This window comes from Orcinus orca, chromosome 8, assembly GCF_937001465.1.
Source record: "Orcinus orca chromosome 8, mOrcOrc1.1, whole genome shotgun sequence".
NCBI classification, from domain to species: domain Eukaryota; kingdom Metazoa; phylum Chordata; class Mammalia; order Artiodactyla; family Delphinidae; genus Orcinus; species Orcinus orca.
Window position 1 is genome coordinate 42,385,110 of NC_064566.1, and position 17,751 is coordinate 42,402,860.

The window sequence follows — 17,751 nt, forward strand, 5'->3', positions numbered from 1 at the left end:
AAAGAGACCATGAACATCATTGTTTCCTCAGACAAATGCATTAAACTAACCAAATCCTAAGTGCGCTCGGGCTCCGAGGCCGTCCCTCCTTAATGAGCCATGGGAGCTGGCGCTTCAGAGAACAGGCTGTTTCTGAGGGTCTGACTCTGAGCCTTCCAACCTGCCACTGTTCTTCAGAGTGTATGAAATGAAGGCTCTGGGAATAACTGACTGCATTCTAGACATCTAACTGGAATCAGCTATGAAGTAAACACCACACAACGAGAAGGCACTGTCCAAAGGGCCCATGTTATTTCCCCATCACAAAGCCTGAAGGCAGTACAGCATTTTTAGGACATTTGGATTCAGAGAGGTCACTCACCTATGGAAACCTCATTCTTTCATGTAACAAACATGTAATGAGCATCTTTCATGTGCCAGGCACTGGAGGTAAAAGAGGAGACAGGATGTGACTCCTGCCCTCAGGAGAGGCAGAGGAGATCAGTCTTGAGGGATGAATACAAGTCTGCCAAGGGGAGAGAGGGAAGAACCCAGCACTGCCTGAGGAGTGGCAGGGCCTGGTAGGGCAGGGAATGGAGAGATGGTCAGTGTGGCTGGAGCACAGGCCTCTGCAGGCGGAGATGGGGGCGGGGTAAAGCTGAGGAGGTGGGTCAGGGCCAGAAGGTGGAGGGCCTTTTGAATGCCTGTCAAGGGTGATTGGGCTTGAGTCTAAAGGCAGGAGGTTTTAAGCATGGATGTGACATTACCAGGCTCGATCTATCAGAGCATAAATGGGATAGTGACGGAAGATGGACTGCGGACAGAAGCGAGTGGGGAGGCCTGTTAGGAGTCCGTCACAATTATCAGGTGGGTACAAGGGCTGAACCAGGGTCTTGGCAGTGGAGGTGGCAGAAAGGGGCCTCTTTGGAAATGCATGTCTGAGGTGAATGAACAGTTCTGATGGAGGAAAAAGTAAAGGAGGGAGTCGATGTTGGTTTCCATCTCAGGAGGCTACACATTTGGCCATGCCATTAATCAAGAGGGAAATGTAGGAGGCGATGCAGGGTTTTGCAGAAAAGAATTGGATCCGTTTGGGCCATACGAAACCTTTGTAGGGTCCAGATAAATCCTCTGAACAAGAGATGCCTTCCGGAAATTGCCCTGGCCCAAGTATAGAAATCTGCTAGGCAGTGGGGTAGGGGGTTATCCGTAAGGGGCTAGATGGGGCTGGGCGAAGCAGTAGCCTCCTCTCCTCACAGATGTCTTGGCCTGAAGACTCCTGGGCTGGTTGACTCCCACGTCACAGAGGCAGATTTCTCTGTGAGGTTATGTGGACTAGTCTAGAAGCAGGGGGGGCACTTTAAACTTAAGACCTGTTGTACAACCCAGCTTACCTTGCCTATGACATTCTGCGAGATGTCCTATGTCATCTTGGTGAAAATATTCATAACATGAGGTGCCTAGAAGTTCTTGTGGTAAATATGCCAAAATAGCTGTTGCCCTAAAAGGGAATTTTTTTTAAAAAAAGAAAAAGCCATTCAGACGATTAACAGCATCTCTGCACCAGCTGAATCCCGCTACAGCCAGTGAAAACAAGGTCAAAGCCGGGTGGGTTCAGAGGGCTTACTACATGGGTTTTTTTTTTTTCTCATGAAACTGACTTTAATCAGGGCTATAAAAACAGAGGGAGGGACAGGGCTTCCCTGGTGGCGCAGTGGTTGGGAGTCCGCCTGCCGATGCGGGGGACACGGGTTCGTGCCCCGGTCCGGGAGGATCCCACATGCCGCGGAGCGGCTGGTCCCGTGAGCCATGGCCGCTGAGCCTGCGCGTCCGGAGCCTATGCTCCGCAACGGGAGAGGCCACGACAGTGAGAGGCCCGCGTACCGCAAAAAAAAAAAAAAAAAAAAAAAAAAAAGAGGGAGGGCTTCCCTGGTGGCGCAGTGGTTGAGAGTCCGCCTGCCGATGCAGGGGACGCGGGTTCGTGCCCCGGTCTGGGAAGATCCCACATGCCGCGGAGCGGCTGGGCCCGTGAGCCATGGCCGCTGAGCCTGCGCGTCCGGAGCCTGTGCTCCGCAACGGGAGAGGCCACAACAGTGAGAGGCCCCACGTACCGCAAAAAAAAAAAAACAAAAAAAAAACAAAAAAAAAAAAAACAGAGGGAAAGAAAGCAAAGAATCCTTTCAAAGGGGCTGTTAGCACAAGATATCAAATTTTAGGAGGTTTAAAAGTAGTAACTGTATTAGATAAAAATGTGGTCGAACTCTAAACTCCAGGGCAAAGCTTCTCCAATTTACCGGCTGCTTTTTAGCAGGATGACCAAACACCAGACGCTCCAGCAGCGGGGCCCACAAGGACCTTGAGAGGTGGCTGCCTCCTTTTCCAGTATTTAGTGACTATTATCTAATAGCCAGAAAAATTACTACCCTGTGAATACTCTTAAGGAGGCAGCAGAGAACAGTGGAAATTTGGGGACATCTGGGTTCTTAGCCCAGGTCTACTGCCGATGGGTTGTGAATTCTGGAGAAGGCCAGGCTTCAGGCTGAGTCTCAGTTCAACCACCATAAAAAATGAGACTGGACTAGATCAGTGTTGTCCAGAAGAACTTTCTGAGAAGACAAATGTTCTACCTATGTGGGAATAGAATCTAAAAAAGAGTGGATATATGTATATGTATAACTGATTCACTTTGCTGTACTGTAGAAACTAACACAACATTGTAAGTCAACTATACTCCAATAAAAATTAATTAAAAAAAAAAGAAATGTTCTGCATGGATACCATTAGACACATGTGTCTGCTAAGTACTTGAAATGTAGCTAGTGAGCCTGAGGAATTGAATTTTTAATTTAATTTAAATTGATTAAATTAAAACTAAATTGCCATATGGGGTTACTATAGCAGATGACTGACTGTATTGACAGCTCAGGACTAATCTTTTCCGAGTCCCACATGCCAGAATTTCAGTCACAGTAATTAATGGTCCTGGAACCTTCCATGGATTCAGATAGCATACTATGCCTACTATTTCTCTTTTAGCCATGGACATCAAACCACCCCACTTCATTGTCTCTACATGCCAAAGAATGACATGGAGAAAAATCTCTGTATTTATGATGATAACCCACTGGGTCTCATTGTTCATCAGATACACCCATCATTTCCTTCTCTCTATCCCTAAGAAAGACAGCCGATGGCCCAGTCTTCTCTGCTTTACTCAGGGTTGAAAACCCTCTACCATCATTGTTCAAGCATAATGTGCAGACTCTTACCTCTGGTCTACAAAAACAAACTTCCCATCTATTGCATGCCGAGAGACATATTCCATAGATTTCACCCTGATTTCCCCGTTCGCCGGTTGTGGAACCATGTGAGAGTGCAGTCGTCCGATGGCGACAAGGCAGCTGAGATTACACCCCTCGTTGTCTGGTTCGTTGTCTTCGTCCAGCCCCATTTTTGTGGGCGGCCAACTTTTCAAATAGCCTGTGCTGTGGATTGTGCAGAAGCTTTTTCGATCTGCTAGAAAGCAAAGTCCATGGTCAATGTCAGTGTGGCTTTGGGGCCTGGGGGCACAGGCAGCCTAGTCGGGGGATGTAGGTAGGGAATCAAAATATAAAAACCAAAGCCTTACTGTCCAGAAGTTAGCATCTAGTGAGACAGAAGACAGAAAAAACAGGTATCATCCAGTGTCATATACGCCTTGTAGAGCTGGTTACAGCAAAAGGGCATCACATGCACCAAGGAAGCAGGAGCTAAATCTCCCTGGGGAGAAGGCTGCCCCGAAGAACTAGGAAGGAGGTGGATCAAGAAGGATGAGCACTGGGTAAGGGACCAGAATCTGTAAAGGTCTGAGAACACACAAAGGCACAGAGAGGCATCCTGTACAGGAGACAGCAAAATCTCCGTGTGGTTGAAGGGAAAAGGGAGGCGCTGGGGGTAGAGTTGGAAGCGCAGGTTGGGAGCATATCGTCGGAGCCTTGGATTATTTGCACACAAATGTGTTAACCTTTTTCAGGTAGGAAATGGAGAGCTTCTGAAGGTGTTTAAGTGGGGAAACAGCAAAATCACATCGTGATTTGGATGTTCTAGGAGGAGAGTGTTGGGTGAACTGGAAGACATGCACGAGATGCTGAGGACTGTACCATGGCAGTGCCGTGAAGATGAGGCAGGGCAGGACACAGGAGAAATTTCTGAGCTTGAACTGCTGGGATTTGGTATGAGTATCAAAATATTTGGTATGAAAAAAGAAAATAAAGATGACTCCAACTTTTTCAGATTGAGTGGTTAGCTGGTATTATACAATTTATTGACTCAGGGCAGAGAATACAGAGTAAGTTTCAGAGGAGGGGGAGAAAAGATTTCAATTTGGGACACATTAAGTGTGGAGCACCTGTGGATTCCAACAGTAACACATCCTTATGGAATAGTTTACCAAGCATCAGGTCTGTGCTAGTTACTGGGAAACAGTGGAAAACAAATCAGACCTGCCTTTGTGGAATTCACAGTCTAATGGGGGAGAGATATTTTAAACAAATAACTACATAACTGCAACTGTAAGCAAGTGTTAGAAAGAAACCCTACAGGGTGCTACAAGCAGACATAAGGCAGCCTGAGGGAGGGAGTGAGTGACAGACATTGAGGTCCACTCTAAAGGACGAGCTCGAGTGAGTCAGGGAGGGGAGCTGGTGGCGAGAGAGGGGCATTCCCGTCAGAGGTGACAGAACATACGGAGACTTTGGGTAGAAAGGGTTTGGAGGCATCAAAAGGAGGTTAGCAAGTCTCAAACGTATGGAGTAGTGTCAGGGGCAGGGGTTTGCAAAGTCACATGAAGGATTTTAAACTTTTCTTCAAGAGCAGCGGGAACCACTGATGGGTTTAAAACAGGGGGCTGATATGAAGATTTGCTTTTTTTCTTCTTCTATTTTTTGGCCACGCCGCGTGGCATGCGGAGTTCCCCAACTAGGGATCGAACCTGCACCCCCTGCAATGGAAGCGTGGCGTCTTAACCACTGGACAGCCAGAGAAGTCCCAAGATTTGCTTTTAGAAAGGTCACTCTGGCCACGTGAGGGGCTGGAAAGCGTGAGGAGCCTGCTTCACCAGGCCTGTGAGATCCAGGGTAGCCTCCATCTAGCGATAGTAACAGTAAACATGGAGGTGGGTAAACATACTTCAGATAACTTCTGCAGGGGCAATTCATGGCAGCAAGACATTATAACTGACTAGATCAGGAGGGAGGGAAAGGGGGTGAGGGTGCCCCCCAGGCTTCTAGCACGCACAGCTAGATGGACAGTAGTGCCATTTACCTTTGAGGGGAAGCTCAGGTGGTTACTTCTACATATATCACGTTTGAGATGCCCTTGAGATGTCCAAGCAGGTAGATTAAATAAGCAGTTAATTTACAAATCTGGAGTTCAAAAGAGAAGTGCAGGCTAGACATATGAACTTGGAAGTTAGTGGCATATAAATGTCATTGAAAGCTAAGGGGGCAGATGACATTACCTATGGATGAGTATATATATACTCTTAAGAGAAGAAGGCTGGGGACAGAAGAGGAGGAAGCAACAAAAGGAACCCGGAAGAAAGCCCGGAGTGGGAGAGGACAGGAAGAAAAACACTTCACAATGGAAGAAAAATGAGAAGTGTCCACTGCACTTAGCCACCTGCAGGCACTGGTGAACTTAGAATAATTCTGGTGGGCTCGTGGGTGCTGGGGAGGCAGGGGGCTGTGACTTAGAGAGTATTCTTTCCCAACCACAGGAAAACAAACAGGACTTAAACAGAGGGAGCCTTCCCACAAACCTGTGTCATCGTGACACCATCAGGGCCTTCCAGCTCCCCCCCACCGCTCCCCAACCGCCCCCATTGAAGGAGGGCTAGTGAGGTCCTGGCTGCAATCCTGGGACCCGCTGCTCTGAGCCCACCCCCTGCTGAGCGCTCCACCTGTGATAGGATTTAAAGAACTGTTAAGTGGTTACCTTTTTTCTTTGAGCAGGTGGAGGGGAAATCCTTGTCTTCAACCTTTACGGAAGGCCTGTTACACTTCATCCTACAGAAGAAAGAACGCCGTGCTCCAGAACATAATCGAGATGGCCCAGGGGTTATATCTGTTTTAACTGGAAGTCCAGCTGCAAATCAATACACAAAATGTGATAAACTGAGGGTAGTGTTGTCTGTCAGGAGGGGGAGTGTGCCCTTGAAGAAAGTCTTTTCTTTCCTGCCTTGCTGTTCTGTAACAATGACGTGACAATAACCCTTCTCCTCAGTCTAGGCCTTAACAGATGCTGTATGGACAGGGGCGCTGTCAACCCGGAATGCTTACAGATCACAAAGAATGCAGCGACTGATGAACGGACTAGGTGCTCCAGGGAATAAAGAAATACACACAGGGTTCCTGTCCAGCAGGAGTGGACGGCTGAGAAGGGGAGATGGAAGTTCACCAGGAAAAGACTAATGATAACACAACGTGACGTATGAGTGATCAGTGCCAAGTAAATGGCAGAAACAATCGGGTTTCCCAGAGGCAGAAGTGGGCTGGGACTTGGAGGATGGGCAAGACCTGGATACTGGAATGGAAAGGAGGCAGCAGGACTGCCTTAAGTTCTCAACCCTGGCTGGATGCCAGAACTGCTGGATGCTTCATCAACCTGCAGATTCTGGGACCCCATTCTAGATCTGTGCTTCCCAGTGTGGTAGCCACTAGCTACAACGCAGCTACTGAGAAGGTGAAATTGGAGGTGTGCTGTACGTGTGAATGAAAATAGGATTTCAAAGACTTAGTACCAGAAAAAATGTAAAAGACCTCATTTTGGATTTAGTGTTAAATAAAATACAGTATTAAAGATAATTCTGCATTTATTTTCACTTTTTTAAACGTAGCTACCAGAAAATTTTAAATCATGTAAATTTCACATATAAACTAGCTCATATCTGTGGTCTGAATTATGGTTCCGGCCCAACTGAATTAGAGTCTCTGGAGAAAAAGCATGACTGTGATCCTGATAGAAACATGGGCTACTTGTCGGTGCAGAAGCCGGGGCTGCAGATCACGTCTGGGGGGAACAAGCGCCCACTGCCCACCGCGGGAGCAGCCATCACAGGAATGGCTACTGCCGGGGGCTCCTCCTGGGTCTCCCTGCTCTCACCTACCTCCCGCACTGCTGCCTCAGTGATCCTCCCCGAATGCCAATCCGAGCCCGCCCCGCCTGGTTCACAGCCCTTCACTGTGTCCCCACAGATGAAAAGGTCTTCGTGGTCCAGCCCTCTCCCTCCCCTGCAGCATGTTCTGTTCCAGCAGCACCGGCAGCCCACAGCACCGCACGTCTGCACCCGTCCACAAATCATTTCTTCTGCTCCTTTCCTCCCTTCATCATTTGGCAAACACTAATTCATCTTTTCAAACCCACCTGGAGCTGTCACCTGCTCCGTGATGCCTGTACCCACGCCCACGTGAGAATTAATCATCGTTCTCTATGCCTGGCACTACATCTATGGCTGCACCCATTATGAATGGCGCTGTCTCCTTGTCTCCCTGACTACATGGTAAGAGCTTTAGAGGCAAGGACCAAACAGCATTCATCTTTCTCTTCTGAGGTCACTAAAAAAATTGCAGGACCCTACTATAAAGGGCAACAGGTACCAGGGACTGCATTGTACTTATAGGAAGAAGAGGAGTGCCTTAGTGAAAAGGATGATTTAAAGGAGATTCCTCTGGTGGTTATTTCCTTCCAGAGATTACAATGGAGAGCTTGGAAGCAAGAAACTAGTTAGGCTATGATGGCACTGGGCCAAGGTGAATATACCATGTTGTGCTTACTCTGTGCTGGAAACTATGTACTCCGTTATTAGCATATTAAATCCTCACAACTTGATGAAATAGGTAACATTTTGCAGATAAGGAAGCTGAGGCACAGAGAGGTTAAGTAACTTGCTCAAGGTCACACAGCTAGTAAATGGTGGAGCCAAGATGCGAGCCCTGCATTTGACTCAGAGTCTGTGCTCTTAACTGCTGGAGTGCACAGCACCCCCATGGGGCTGAAGGAGAAGAGAGCTTCTGTGGCCTCACACAGGAGGCAGGGAGTGGGTGCAGGAGCAGGAAGCTGGGGGAGAACGTGAGTGGTGGCCTGCTGCAAGAAGGAAGCAGGGAGGCGGGCAGAAGGGCGGGGCAGGGCATCTAATGAAGAACTACTTTGGTCAAAGAAGCGTCACATTTACACTTGAAGTTTTCTTACTTTCATCTTATGAGGCTGCATGAGTGCAACTCAGATAAATAGAGGTGATTTTTTCAGGGGGAACAAATCAAACTGATGTGAACCCTTTTAACGCAGGAACATACAACTTGGAATTTTTAGATTCTGAAAAAAAAATGACTAAAAATCAGAAAGAATCAAATGAAAGTAGCTGTTTCTCCTCTCACGAGTTTGGACATTGAATTTTTTTCTTCTTTCTTCTCTTCTAACATAAACAATCCCACTGAGCCAAAGACAGCACCTGGGACCCAGATAAAGGGCAGAGAGGTAGGAACCCAGAGGCTGAGGTCCGCACACACTGCTCAGCCCGGCGCTCAGCCGTCTGGGCAGGCAGCTGAGGAAGCAGCTGCGGATCCCAAACTCACTTTTTGCATCTATGAGCCGCTCCCGGGGTGCAGTGTCAGAGGAGGAGAGCTGCTCCTTGACTTTGGCGATATCTTTAGGATGCAGGTAGTCAAATAAACTCTGACCAATCAGATCATTCTGTGGGAATGTATCATCAAAAAGGACAAGTCAACGGCACGTGGAACATACATTAACCAACAAGGGCTTGGCCTTTACTCTGCATTTTTAAGCACGAGAATTTCAAATATTTCATGTGTTAACATGTACACACGTCCAGTCACTTTGCCTAGATATAGACACAATGAATGAGGCACTGGGAGTGTGGTTTTGATAAGACACGAAGGCAAAAGGGCTCAACCACATACATAAATAGTTCATGCTCCTCTACGGCAAAAGTCTTTCAGTATGTATTCCTTTTCATTTATTTCTGAGGCCCACAGATTTCCTTCTAAGACCTCAGAGGGAGGAATGTAGGGCGTGGGCTCTGACTCTAGCTCCATTAAACCTCTGTTCTTAAACAAGTTGTGTCATACTATTCGCCTCACTAGCCTAATTGTTAGCAGAGATAAAAATAACTTCTTCCATAGCTTTGCTCTAAGACTAAAAAGAGCAAAACACCTTGGAAACACTAAATTTACATTAATTCTAATTTATATAAATGTTATTTTGATTCTGCAATTCTTCTGCTTTACTAAGTTTCCATGCAAATACCAGCATGTGAATGAGTGAATGAATGAAAAAAACGAGTAAAAACTCTAGGGACAAAATAGGTGAAAAGCTCTGTTCTAGAAGCATTTATAAATGGTTATCTTATATGATCCTACAAACGTTCATAGATTGTATGGATTATTACAATCATGTTTTAGAGGACGCTGAGGTTCAACAGAGCTAATAAGTGACATATCACTGTTAACACAGTATGGGTGGATTCCCATTTTTCTTATTCCCTGGTATTGTATGGTCTGCCTACCTGTCTTCCTTGTCAGACAGCCCCTTGCCCCCCTACCCCTACACTGTGGGCTATTTATCTTGCAGCAGTGAGAAAGTTACAATGCTGATAAGGTCGAACTTCCCAGTGGGGGAAGCACATTAAAGGAAGTTTTCTAAGTTTATATTCATTTCTGTGTACAGAATCTTCTGGAAGAAGGATGGGGTGGGGGAATATATAAGCACTTCACATGTCACTTGTCCACTATAATTATTCTGAGAAGTGGGGTGACCTTTTTGGCTGCTGTGAGGCTGCCCAGAACCAGCAGCAGGAGCAGTACCTGGCTGTAGTTGAGGATCTTGAAGACAGACTCTGACACAAAGAGGATCTTCCCTCGGTCACATCCTACGACAAACAAAAATCCATCTGCTGCCTAATCAGGAGAAATGGATAATCAATTTATCACACTTTAGGAAACATGATTTATAGTCACTCTGATAGCAAATAAGGATTGTTTTCTAAGTATCCAAAGCACAGGACTGCAGTCATTGACAGTTTCACAGGTATCCTGAGAACAGGATGTTCAGAACAAATGCCTTCCGAGAATAGTAAGATTCTCTCCAAGGCGGATATACACACATGTATTATCTAATGATTACAGGGGATAGTGCCATTAGAGTAAGTTCTGTTTCAAGGCAGAACTCAGCTTAAGAATTTTCCTTTGACTGCATGAAGGTCCAGAGAAATACATTTCATTGCTCTAAGTATAACAATGCTGTAATATCATAGAATCTGAGAGCGGAAGGAAACTTTAGGATCAGAACCCCCTGGTCCAATATCGCAGCCTCCATCTGTCCTCAACTCGAACACCTCCATTTCCAGGGAGCTCTCGGGAACAGTGGTTCTCAACATTTGAAGTGGGGTTTGCTTTTGGTTTTTTACGCTGATGGTCTGGAATGGGGCTAGATCACTGGTATGATTATTACCCCCTCCCCATCCCACCCTTACCCCCACCCCAAAGTGATTCTAACGTACACAGGCTCGAGAAGTACTGCTCCCAAGTATTATCGCTTGACCCAGGGCTGGGCTGTTTGTATCCTAAATTATACAAAAAAAGAAAAGCAAAAATTTCCCCTGACTTTCTTTTCACCTCTTCTTCACTTTAAATACAGGTAAAAATCCAAAGGGCCAGTAAAGATAGGTGTGGAGACAGGACAGTATTTGTTGGATAGACTGAAGCAGGTAAACACCAAAGCTACGGTACCTGAGAGCTTAGGATGTTTTGTGCATGTGTGACTGAATCCTATCCACGACTTTCCAGGCGGGCAACTACTCAACTCCTGCCGGGGCCTTCCCGGTGCCAGGGAGGTGCTCCGTTCTCTACCACGCACTTGCTCTACATTCAGCTACCATGGGCTAAATCACAGTGCGTCATCATCTTGCGTTATTTGCTGGGCCGCAGCCTGTCCTTTGGAAGAATCTAGAGAACCCTTTTCCACAAAAGGGCCTTCGGGATGCAGTTTAATTCAAAGAACTAGGAAATGAATTCATGTGCCAGAAGGTAACAGAATGGTACATGCACTTGTGCTGGGATAAAAGAAGTGAGTAAAAGGGGAACAGATTCACTATTGCTGTGAGAGGGCTTGGCAGGCTGTCCTGCCAGAAGGAAGCTGGGGATGATCCTTTCCTAAGTTAGGTCTCTGAGCTGGCCCAGGGGCAAGGGATGACGGTGAGGGGGAAGCGACTTCCCAAGCACCATCTGCTGGAAGCCTCATTCTGTCAAAAAAGAGAGTATTAATAACTTCCTCACTTGCCTTGCTGACAATCTCATATCTAACGAGAGAAGAGAGTATTTTGAGGCTTTTCATTAATGAAGCGATGTGGCACAAAAGATTCCTGGGAAGAAGGTGCTCGTGACATCCTGGAAAAAATGCTGGGCAGAGTCAGGCCCAAACTGGTGACACGAGTGCAGTGGATTTGAACACATGCAGGGGAGGGAGAGGAGGTTCCAGAGGCTGGTGAACACGGTCAGCACAGGGGAGGCACAAAACATTCCGACACCGCTTTACTAGGGCAGATAAACACCAGCAGGTGAAGAAGCTGGGGCTGAGGAGACAGCCAGAGGGCAGAGGGGTGAGACACGAGCACCACGGGGCCAGAAGACCAGGGCAGGCTCGCCCTCAGGGAGGACGGTGTTAAGTTAATGAATGACACGGAGCCGAAGCAGCCGCCACGTTTTCAAAACTCGGGACATACAGGATTCAGACACTATAAACTGATCAGGTTCACTGCTCCCTGACACGCCGGTTATTAAAGATATTTTGAAAGCACTTAGTAAAGAATGCTATTAGTCAGATTTGCACTGGTAAGGAAAAGTGGAAGTCCAGTTCCTGCTGCCAAACCGTTCAAACATCATCTGAGTGGACCCTGCCATCTGTTGAAGCAAATTCCCAAGAACTGGGCACCTGGAAGCGGCAAGGAATCAGACAGTACTTCACAGCCACTGAGATGGGCCAGAGATGTGAGAAAAGTTCCATCAGGGAAGACAAGTCACCACTGACGTTGTCTGAGAGACAAGAGCAGAAAAGGCAAGCCCAAGATAAAGTATTTAGTTTGGATAGCATTAAAACTCTTACTCCAGACCTTGATAAGTGTGGGCATCTAATAGGAAATCATTCAGAAAAGCAGCAACAAGACAATTATTAAGCACTTGTCATCACAAAAAGAGCTGGTTTTATACATATACACACATATATATTTTTTTCTTTAAAAACACCAATTTGGACTTCCCTCGTGGTGCAGTGGTTGAGAATCTGCCAATGCAGGGGACACAGGTTCGAGCCCTGGTCTGGGAAGATCCCACATGCCGCGGAGCAACTAGGCCCGTGCGCCACAACTACCGAGCCTGCGCTCTAGAGCCCGTGAGCCGCAGCTGCTGAGCCCACGTACCACAACTGCTAAAGCTCCCGTGCCTAGAGCCAACGTTCCACAACAAGAGAAGCCACCACAATGAGAAGCCCGCACACCACAACGAAGAGTAGCCCCCGCTCGCCGCAACTAGAGAAAGCCCGCGCCCAGCAACGAAGACCCAACAAAGTCAAAAAAATAAAATAAAATTTTAAAAAGTACCAAATTATCAGTATGGCAATTAGGACCAGCTACATAATATGTAGGGCCCAGTACAAAATGAAAATGTAGGGACCCTTGTTCTCAAATACAATTTTCAAGATGGCGACAGCAGAGCATTAAACCAAGTGCCAGGCCCTGTGTGACTGCATAGGTTGCATGCCCGTGAGGCCAGCCCTGGTGGTCTCTCTGGAGATGCTGCAGGTACAGTTTACATCTTAACTCCAGCAAGTCCTCCCTGAGAACAAGGACATCTTTATGAAAAGGATGGAGAGGTGAGGGCAGAGTTGGGTCTTCCGAGCATGCCTTGAGAGGTAACCAAATGACCATCGCCAACTTCCTGAGAAGCCTTGGTCCCACCCTACAGTGTTTATCAGTGATTGGATGTTTGTAGGACAGGGCCATGCATAACCAGTAAGTCCTAAAGTGTTTGCTCAATTAGCTAGTGAATGAAAATGGAAGACAGAAGACATACCTATCCAAGCTTCAACTCACATGAAGCTCTGAAGAATCGCTAATGATAAGCTGGAATATGGGACTATCCAATAAATAGATACTTACTGGATGGATAAAAGAGAAGTTCAAAAAAACTGCACCTACGCACGATGGAAAAAACCTGGCCCAACAATAATTCACGTACAAGAGCCGGGGAGGGCCACTATTACAACTACCCCGGATGTGGCTTCTACTGCAAGGGAGGCTACCAGGCCATCCAACCCCAGGCCAATCAGGCCACAGCTGGAGTTCCAGTGGCAGCCACTCCTGGAGGGAAATCTAGCAGACAGATGCGGTTCTGTAATGTGTGGCAACCGCTGCTCCCGACCCCCTTCTCTCCTGCCTGCGTCTACGATACTTGTTCTGCAACATGACTTGCAGCTATGGGGGACCAGGTGACATCTTCTGGATAAGCTGAAGTCCACTACTGTGCTTCCAGGAAGGTGCATCCTTTCTTGGTACAAAAGACGGCTGGCCTGGAGCCTCCCCTGCCCTTTTTCTGGCTGATCCGCTACTGAGAGCTGGCACAGGCCGTCTCACTCCAATGAGGCAACAAGCTACATGCTAGCTCAGCAGGGTTGTGTGAGAGGACAGAAAGAGCCTGGTTCCTGCTGACCTCACTGAACCTCTATACGAGCCCCTCACAGCCTACCCCAGGACTGGCTATGCTGGAGAAACAAAGCCCTGTTTATTCAACACGTCTTCTGTTCCTTGCATTTAATACAGCACGTCACGAGGGGATGGATAGAGACTATTGGAACGAGCAGGCAGGCCAGGCTTACAGAGGGCCTGAAGCCGGGGTGAGCTGAAAATGGGTAGCAAAGATGCAAAAATGCAGCTGGACTAGCCTCTGTGCCGGGGCTTTGCAAACTTCTGCTCAGAGAAGTGAGGTCAGCCCTGGCTGTGGCGAGATGGGGCAGGTATCCTTGCCTTAAGTTAGGCTTCTCTGTTTCTCTTTTCACAGTTTGCAAGAGAACACGTTTCTGAATTTGGTGTCTCTCCCTTCAATTTCCAAGTGAATCTCGCTCTACCCAGAGCAGACCTGACTCAGCACAGAAGCCGGGTTCCCGCAGTGCCACCTCAGCTGCCTCTCTGCAGAGCCTGGCAGGAGAAAGTGAGCACTGCAGTCACGCAGGTGAAAGCATCGCCTCCTCTACTTACTTTCCTCCTCAGGCCATGATGTCTTTGGAAGCTTGTTGTTTTGATGGAATTTTGCTATAAAGATTTAGGTGGCTGTTTTTGTGCTAGTGGTTAAGTGATGAGAGAAATTCTCAGCTGCTCTCAGTTTCAGTCCCTTTCTAAAACCCTCCTATTCAGGAAGGGGAGTCTTCATTACCTCCTATTCTAACAAAATCTGCTCTTCTTATTTAAAGTCCCAGTAGCATAGACCTTCAATTTTTGCTTGAGCAAGGGTAGAAGAGGAGGGTCTCAGGGAAGAGATGTGAAGCCTGTTCAAACAGTAAGAACAAGGTGGAGACCCCAAAAGAGGACGTGAGCCTAAGCTAGTTCAGTGTTGAGACATCAAATTCCCACACGCTGGTGCTTAACTCTGAAATTTGTAAAAATAAATGTTGTGTAAAACAATCCCATAATTGCAACATACCCTGAGAATAAGGTGTTTCAATTCATCATCTGAGAGAAAAGTCGGTTTGTAGTTTGCTTCTGTGTATGGATTGGTGGCACCTTACAGGGGAAAAAAGAGAAAGCGTTGGAACACTGTATTTTCAGATGTCTCATTCCATTCGACTGCCTCAAACCTTCCAGATGCGGCCAGTCCTTACCACCTGGGGTCGAAATTTTGTCTTCTTTTTCCTTTACGGAGACAGGGCTAGATATGACTTTGGACAGGAGCCTCTAATGCCAAAGAGAATTCCACCGAAAAGCAAACACTGCTGCCCACAGGAGACTTAGCAAGCTTGCTTTTGTCACTATAGTGAAAATCAGGAGCTGCCACAAGTTAAAAAACTGCTTCTAAGAGAGAAGGCAGCTCTAGGAGCAAACTGGTAGAGACTCCTGGGAGGTTCCCTCCTCCCAAGATCTATATTAAATGGGTTGTCTAGCGGTTGCTCAAATCTCCACTCTAAATGTTCTTGGGAAATCATCCAGACTGCCAGGCCCTGAGTAAACACCCTGTAGAAGGCATTTACTGAGAGCTCCTCTTCATCAGGGTTGAATTAAATGAGCTTGGCAACCCGGAGAAATGCATTTCTTCAGTAAGTGCAACTCGAGCTCCCAGGACTGGAAGGCACAAGACTTATGTTTAAAAGGCTGTCAATCTGGCATCTTTCAGGAGAATAACTTAGAGAAAAATGCCAGCAGGAAATGACTTGAAATCTGCAGAATGGTTAGTAAAGGAGTGAAGAAGTAAAATGAAACGATCCATAACAATTCCAAGTACCACCGGGAAGGAGGGAAACAGAACGTGTCCTGACTTTCATATCAACCAACAAGGCACGTGTTACTGACCCACGTCCCTGCTTTTTAGGGTAACTTGAGCTCTGCCACTCTTTTCCTTCCAATGTAATAGAAATTAGTTATGATTTAATCTCTATCTTCACTAATATGAATTTTAAAATGCCATTCTCCAGGCAAAGGACACAACATTTATATTTTTGAATAATGATCAAAAGTCAGACAAAACCAGCTACTTCTCATTTCCGGTGGCTTTGTAGAACTATAAAAGACGTAATTCTTTTACCACACAGGTCAGAGATCTGAGTGAGTGCCCACTTTCCAATTTCCTCAAATAGTCCAAGACTAGCTGTGGAAAATTCCAGGAACCGCATTCACTAAAGTGCCTGATACAGTTTGGATTTCTCCTGTGGTGTGGATAAGTCACTTCCACGTCTCTGCCTCTGTTTTCTCACCCTCCCCGCACTCAGAAAAGAAGGAAAACACTGCTTCCCTCATAAAGAGTTGATCTGGTTTGGGAAAATTCCAGGAAGATGAAAATATCATCAGTGTTCATTCCTGACGATAAAACGCAGCAAGTCCCACCAACCAGTGACTCACTCTTCAAAAGGAACCATGATGAATTTTCCTCTTCAAAACTGAAACTGACTTTCCTGTGTCACTAAGGGCACCTACATTTCTGATGTATAGCATTGTATGCGTGGGGCCCAGGCACCACATATGCACAAGCTGGCCCTTCAGCAGGGTCCTCTCTGACATGTATGCGCATATACACACGCACAGGACATAGCCTCCACCCTCTGGAGACGTAGGACAGCAAAACTGCATCTTGATACCCACAGAAGCTCAACAATTGTTTCATTTGGCATCAGGTCTATTGCTGAAAATGACAGGCATATTACTCAAGGCTACACATTTGCAAGTAATAAACATTTGTCCCTAAGGAGACTCGGGAACATTTTAGGAAAGGGTGGTAACATTTGTGAGCAAGGGCATAAAGGACAATAAAGCCGGGATCTCACCTCGTAATGTTTTCATGTGCTGAACAGCCATCCTCAGCACGGTAAGTTTATCTAATTTCCTGGACATCGCGTTGCACGTTGGTACCAAAGAAGCCAGTTCATCAATAAAACTGTTCATTTTATCCCGACGCCTCTTTTCAATCTGGCTGTGAGCTTCCCTGAACAACAATATGAAAAATGATTTCTGTAAAATGTAACAGAGCATCAAGGAAACGATGAAAATAAATTATAGCTGTTTTCAATATTCATCTGTCAAGGCAAATTTAGAATCTGCAGAATGTTTCAAACTAGGCCTTCCTACTAAAGTCACCCAAAAAAGTGGGCTCACTGCCAGGTCAGTATTAGGTTTTTTTTATGCTCACCTCATCCTTAGAATTGAGAAATATTACAAAAACTGTCTTTTCAGAGTAAACTGAGCTGTTAATTTCTCCTCATTTCTTTTCCTCTCAGCCCCGATAAAGTTGGATTTTAAGACAGGGGTGAAGGAAAGAAGGGAGGTGGAGAATTCAAAGGGCAAAGCATCCGGAACAGACATCTGTGAGGGCGCCACGCTGAGCTGTCTCTGAGGTTTGTGGGGAGCCTGCTGTGTGGCCCGTCGGAGACCGACTGATTGAGACACCAGGTAACTAACGCCACTGTCCTTGGATCGGCCATGACCCCACCTAGACGCAGCACTTGCTACATCTGTCCCCAAGAGTTTCCACTGAGGAATGTCACACGCCTTCCTCCCTGGAATTGCTGCCTGCCGAGTCAGCGTGACACTTCCATGGGCACACACTCCCTCCCTGACTGGTTTGCACCAGTCATTCGTGACTGTCCCCCTCAAGAGGTGTGTCAACAGGGCTTCACTGGTGGCGCAGTGGTTGAGAGTCCGCCTGCCGATGCAGGGGACACGGGTTCGTGCCCCGGTCCGGGAAGATCCCACATGCTGCGGAGCGGCTGGGCCTGTGAGCCATGGCCGCTGAGCCTGCGCGTCCGGAGCCTGTGCTCCGCAGGGGAGAGGCCACAACAGTGAGAGGCCCGTGTACCGCAAAAAAAAAAAAAAAAAAAAGAGGTGTGTCAACAGTGGAAACGTAGTTTGCTGCCACTGCCACAGCAACAGGACCGTGGGATCTCTTGCCAAAGCTGGTCCACGAGGGAAAAGCCAGAACTGTCGGTCAAATTCTGCAGCCCCTGGTTCTGTGTCACGATACAGACTCA

At 47.0% G+C, this 17,751-nt stretch overlaps 1 protein-coding gene across 13 annotated transcripts in view; it reads right to left on the bottom strand.

Annotated features, from left to right (window-relative positions):
- BMAL1 (basic helix-loop-helix ARNT like 1) overlaps positions 1 to 17,751 on the bottom strand; it is a 104,107-nt gene that overhangs the window by 11,278 nt on the left and 75,078 nt on the right. For 11 of the 13 annotated variants that reach the window (XM_033404460.2, XM_033404463.2, XM_049713794.1 and 8 more), the window contains 7 exons: positions 16,552 to 16,709; positions 14,721 to 14,800; positions 9,837 to 9,929; positions 8,589 to 8,706; positions 5,953 to 6,102; positions 3,249 to 3,495; positions 1,374 to 1,480 (listed from right to left, as the gene is read on the bottom strand). In XM_033404460.2, coding sequence (XP_033260351.1) covers positions 1,374 to 1,480; positions 3,249 to 3,495; positions 5,953 to 6,102; positions 8,589 to 8,706; positions 9,837 to 9,929; positions 14,721 to 14,800; positions 16,552 to 16,709 — 953 coding nt within the window. The remainder of the gene's footprint in view (positions 1 to 1,373; positions 1,481 to 3,248; positions 3,496 to 5,952; positions 6,103 to 8,588; positions 8,707 to 9,836; positions 9,930 to 14,720; positions 14,801 to 16,551; positions 16,710 to 17,751) is intronic. The other 2 variants (XM_049713796.1, XM_049713795.1) reach the window with 1 other exon arrangement.